At 34.9% G+C, this 6,080-nt stretch overlaps 1 protein-coding gene across 12 annotated transcripts in view; it reads right to left on the reverse strand.

The window, feature by feature from the left end:
• LOC117174281 (thyroid adenoma-associated protein) overlaps positions 1-6,080 on the reverse strand; it is a 398,068-nt gene that overhangs the window by 319,910 nt on the left and 72,078 nt on the right. For 3 of the 12 annotated variants that reach the window (XM_033363212.1, XM_033363215.1, XM_033363211.1), the window contains exon 2: positions 1,928-2,033. The exons of the other annotated variants lie outside the window; for them this stretch is intronic. In XM_033363212.1, the coding sequence (XP_033219103.1) occupies positions 1,928-1,930 (3 nt within the window). In that variant the 5' untranslated portion in view covers positions 1,931-2,033. The remainder of the gene's footprint in view (positions 1-1,927; positions 2,034-6,080) is intronic. 12 annotated transcript variants of the gene reach the window in all.

A 6,080-nucleotide genomic window follows, 5' to 3' on the forward strand; every position in this document is an offset into this window, starting at 1 on the left:
TAAGAGGATGCACGGTATCTTCCACAGAAATGTGAAGGATCAGTCAATGTCTTTTGAGCTAACGTTTGCTTTCCTTAAATCGCCCGGATTGAAGTCTGGTACGACGGGTTTCATTTTTTCATGCCAAGACGGTGTCATTTCCACGTTAACATACCGTCGCCACATTTTGAGCCAAGACATCCTCGATGATAGCTGCAGGGCGTGCCATGCACACCCACATACTATCTATTTGTCCAACTCACGCGGGAACGTCCTACATTCAAAGGCACAATGCGGCACTAAGAGTGCTTTATTACCATCTCTGTCACTCCTACGGCATTAACCTTAATATCGCTCCTCTAAATGCTCCTAGGGAAATTGAGTCAATTGTGGAGAATGGGAAGTGCCGCATATACTGGAACTTTATATTCTCGACAATTGTTTCTGTTGCTCATTCGAGGCCTGACATGGTTCTTCTTGACTTCGAGAAGCGAACCATGTTTGTTATCAAATTTTCGGCACCAGTTGACAAAAACATCATAACCAAGGATAATGAAAAGAAAGAGAGGTATCGAGACCTTATAAGGGAGTTGCAACGATTGTACCCGTAATATTCAGTTAAATTGATCGTCCTTATCATCGGCGCTCTTGGAGGTGCCAAGCTTTCACTTGCTAATGGCCTAAAAAGCATCCCTGCGTGTCAACAATATGCTAGAAGACTTGCGGGAAAAATGCAGAAGGCGGTTGTCCTTGGGTCGCTCCGTGATCTTAGGGTGCACGAGGCTTTTGCTGGATCGTCGTATTGATTCCTTTACAGACTGTAACCACCTATCTCACGGTCGTGAGACGTGGTTGTGGCTGAAATTTTACCGCGATTTCGCTGGAAGCAGGTTCAATTTTCCAGATTAGCACCCGCTCCCGGCGAAATCCTGCGGTTGTCCTTATGACAAATTACTAATTATAGATATATGTGCAGCGGTCAATTCCGCGACCTAATATACACTTTGTTTTAAACAAGTCCTTACTTCATATACAGTCTATATATACAAAGATATTCCTTATATACACATTTGTTGGCGTAAAAAATTGATTGTTAGTTACAACGGTTTTTTCAGCTACCGTATATGTTTAAGCCTACATCGGGGGCGGGGAGTTGGTGGTAATCAGACCAAACCTCTTAATGCCATTCACGGCGTAAAGACCGCCCATCATCATACTTCAAAGTTTATCCATGGGGATGACAGTAAACACAATATATTTTCATAAAATTTGTTGAAAATGAAGTAAAACAATATCTCTTAGCAAATATAATGACAAATTATGTGATAAAATTTTTAAAATCAGCGGACTATAAAAGACTTAATTACTTGCCATTTAATTGAAGGTATGTCTTTAACCCGTGAAAAGGGACTTGTTTAACAAATTTTTCGATGAGTTTTTATTCATATACCCGTATATGAAATCATTTTTTCTGCCGCTGACTCTTACGTGGTATGGTTAGTTCCACGCCCGACTTCTATATATATTGTTTATTTCCACGGTTCATATCAAATATTGTTTAGACAATAAGGATATACTATAAAGAAATTTAAATTAATTCACGTCAATCTTGAGCCCTCCAAAGCCTAGGGTTTTATTGCAATACAAGATTCAATTAAAAAAAAAAAACTTATTATTTCACATCAGCAATCACTGATTTTTCTCTAGTTAGGGTTTCAGGATTTGAAAAAAGCTTATAGCAAAGTTCTTTTCGCAATGTGATTTCGGACTATAACACAAAGTCGTGGATAAATAGAAAATTCCGCACTATCCCGACGCTGATCACAAATAACATTTTATCTAACCGCTTGCTTGTGCAAGAGAATATTTATGTATATTATCTAAAGAAACAGATCAGGAGGAATTTCATTTAAAGTTAAATGATCGCAACTAGCTAAAAGGGACTTACCATAGTTAACACATTTTGCGATAATTTTCAATATTCCAGATCCCTATATTGAGGGGCATTGTCCACGACCAATCCTTATATAGTAGGGATAGTTCCACGCCCGACTCTGTAATATAATGTGTATCACCACAGTATAAGGCATCATAAAAACTATAAACGTATCTATACTCTACAAGGAGGGAAATTTCAAGATATTAATTCACGGAACTGCTTCTTAATTTTATCACGCCTTTGGTACAAGAACTAAGATCTCGGCAACCTTGCTTTTCAAGCAACGGACTTTGCTTTAAAAGTCAGGGTTCCGAGATGTGATTTACTGCGCCAAAGGCGTGATAAAATTAAGGAGCAGTTTCGTGAATTATTATCTTGAAAATTCTCTCCGTGTAGAGAAGATGACAATGATGGAGTTTTCTTTTGTTAGGATGGCGGGATACGAAAAGAAAAAGCCATATCACCATAATCTTTTAGATACAGTGCAGTCTCACAAGAAACGTTCGTATATGTATATGTTCGTATATGTTTCGTGGGTGTCTCTCGGTTATTTTAAGCCAACAAAAAAATCGTGTTACGCGTTTTTGAGAAAACTATTTTTTTATTTTTAACGATTAAAATTCCGTGTTTCTCAAAACAAACGCAAAATATAGATGGCAGTTCTTGGTTCAAAATTGTTTTTTCAGAAATATAATATAAAATTGTACCCTCACTAGTTTTTTGAATCGTGATAACTAATTTTTCCTTGCAAATAAAATATGTGAATCGATCAATATGTAATAAAATGGTATGTATTTTAAGTAACTTCAACATTTTATTATTAGAAATTTTTTTTTAGTTCAATAACAATGTAAACAACATATTCCATGAGAATATTAAGTTTTCCGAACTTGAAAATAAAGAAAAATTGTGTTTTATTTTTTAAATAGAACACGCATAATTATGAGCTATTAAAAATCTCATTATCGAAACGACGGAAAATATGAATAGTGAATCCTAATTCAAAATATTCAAATTGTTGTATTTCCTGAAATCTATAAAGGTATGCATCCTCACCAAATATTTATCTTGTGTGCTTTTACCAATTTAAAAAAAATCGATAAAAGTAGACTAACGTAGAATTAATTTACCACTATTACTGAACTAGAAACAAATGTCGTTAAAAATAAAATGTTGAAGTTCTCTAAACAAAATTCCATTTTTATCGATTTATTCTATTTTTTTGGGGGGAAATTGATTAAAATTAAACAAAACAAAAATCTAGCAAGAGTATATTTTTATAGATTTCAGAAAGAGAAACGATTTTTGACTATGTACTGCTATTAATATTTTCCGTCTTTGTCGAGAAAAATGAGATTTTTAATAGTTAAAAATGAAAATTCGCATCTTCTGAAAAATGCGCAGTACGATTTTTTTCATTCTTGGCTTAAAATAACTGAGGGCAACCTCGAAATATGCACAAAAGAGAAACTGTTATTGCTTTTGGGTTCAAAATGATTCGCGTTGAAGAAAAAATAAATTGGATATTATTTAGAGGGCCCTCATCGCGAATTTGTCTGTGTTTACAGAAGAATGATTTGTTTTCGACGACGGTAGACCGTTGTGCAAAATTGTATAGAATGTAGAAAATGGGACTTATTAAAATTAGTTTTTTTTTTTTAATTTTTGCATGCTTATTGGGTTGTCTTTAATAATCATTTGAATTATTTTTATGTTTTTTAAAAAAGAATTTACAGAAAATGTAAAATTACTATTCTGAAAAATTAGTTTATATTAATTGTTTTCTTAAGTACATACAAATAATTTAAATATATATTAAAGACCTCTCAAAAAGTGGAATAGACGATGAATGACGCTTCTTACTATAAACGATTTATTTTTCCTTCCTCGCGGTTCATTATGAACCCAAAAGTAGGGATGTAAGCCATGAAACGTTTCATTAAAGCTGTGAAATTTTTTACGTGAAACGTGAAAACGTTTTATGTTTAAATTTTCATATTTTTTCTGAAACATTGGGATGAGGGGGAGAAAATTTATTTTGCGTATGCGCAGATCGGTTTGACCTCTAAGGTCAGCACAGGATTGCTTTTATTTCATCAGTATGAATTTTTCCGCCGCCATATTTAATACATTGAAATGTCTCACGAGACCCCCAATATTTCATTCAAATTTTCATCAGGCCAAACTTTTATGAAACTTTACATCCCTACCCAAACCAAAAGGAACTAAAAATAGGAAATGCAAGCTGAGATTCAAACTTGCTTTTTTTGCACCCTTAAGACCATGTGACGAGTGGATCACGTTACCAGATTCCTACCTTCGATACACTGTTTTAATTTCCTGTCTTATTTTAACACGAAGCGCCACATCGAGTTGAAAATTTAGGATAATAAATAAGACGCACTAAGAAAGGTGGGTCTGGTCCTTTTTTAATAATTATGAAAAAGGTAAAAAAAAATTTATAAAAAAAACTTTTTTCATAATTATTGAAATTTATGACCAGACCCACCTTTTTTCGAACGACTGATTTATTATCCCATATTTTCAATTCGATGTGGCGCTTCGTGTGAAAATAAGTTAGGAAATAAAAAAAAAGTGTCGGTAAGGTAAGATTCTGGCCACGCGGCCCACTCGTCACATGGCCTTAAGCAAGGACTGAGAGTGAATTCCGAGTGAGCCAAAATTGAGCCTGCAAACGCGCCCTATAAGAGATTTATTCTGTGGGAGAACTATAGCTAGAAAGATGCGTCGCCCAATCCCTCCTAGGTCGGAGTTATCCCTCCTCAAACTATTCGAGAAAAGATTCAAGCAGACACGTAGGTACCTGGAACGAATCTCGAGAAGAGTACGTTTGCACTGAACGAACTCTGCCCTCACTCTGGTATGGATGCGATTAGTAGAGGATGGAAAGACTAGAAAGATCGGTCTTATAAATCTCTACAGGTTTTAAACTCTTAGTGAGCTGAAACCTAAGAGCTAAAACCCCAGTCCTGTCCTCAAGAGATCGATCTCACAGTGAGCCACAATCTGCCAGTCCTAGTGCATCTTTCGGAAAACAAACTTTATTGGATGGCGCCAATACTATATGATTTCGAATCGTGATAAATAGTGTCAAGTTTGACACTATTGTTGACTAATGCATTTTTATTTACTTTTTCATGAATCATCATTTATCAGTATTTAACAAACATCTACTTTGTTAACTAATTTGCATTTGTTCATATAATTTTCATTTGTTGAAATCTAATATTTTTTCAGGTACATAAGCAGCAAAATAAATTTTTTTCTTCAAATTTCTTCAAATGTACGAATTGCCTAGAAAAGGCAGGAGAAACATTTCATATAACCAAATTTTCAACAGATTTTAATGTTTTCAGTTGCATTGCATTGTTTTCTGAGAAGAGAATGCTCTTAAATATTTAAACAATATTAATTTTGTTATTTTTCGATAGATTCCAATATTTTCAGGTGCTACTCTGTTTTCCCAACAATATTAAGTTCGCATAAAAAAAACTTTTAAAATATATTCTACTTGAAAATTACATTATTCTTTGGCACGAATTAGCACAAATGTAAATTTTCCAATCACAGAACAAATCGTAAAATAAAAAACACATAAAATAAAATCAGCAGGGCATTTTTTGCAACACTTGAATTTCATCATTTAATGAGTCGACTTCTTTTTGAACTTCTTCTATTGCTCTGGCCCTCTTGACTTCTAGTTCTTTTACTTTCAGATTCAAAAGCCTCTTCTTAGCTGCTGCCGTATTCTGAGATTCGGCTTGTTTTCTTGAACTTGTGGAAGCTTACACATATTCCTGAATTCACGAGCTGCTTTGTCTGCGATATTGCCATGGAGCCAATTTTTATCAACAAGAGTCGTTAACAAAGTTCCTAATCTGTTTTGTCCCAGTTTTAGATCAGCTGCAACGTATGGATCAAAGCAGGAGAGAGCTTTTGCCAACGTATACGCAAGCGGTGAGAGTTCCTGCAACTTGCTAATAAATTTGATTTTGCAATTTCTGCAGTCTTGACGGAAGTCAAGAATTTTGAGGGCAGGGCAAGTCTTGATCTTCATTAGGGCAGCTTTGGTGGCGACTCCGAGGTGAATCTTTGCAGCTGTCAGTAGATTTTCCTCATTGCTCACATCAACGTCGTGTAC

The sequence above is a fragment of the Belonocnema kinseyi genome, chromosome 6, assembly GCF_010883055.1.
Source record: "Belonocnema kinseyi isolate 2016_QV_RU_SX_M_011 chromosome 6, B_treatae_v1, whole genome shotgun sequence".
Lineage (NCBI taxonomy): Eukaryota > Metazoa > Arthropoda > Insecta > Hymenoptera > Cynipidae > Belonocnema > Belonocnema kinseyi.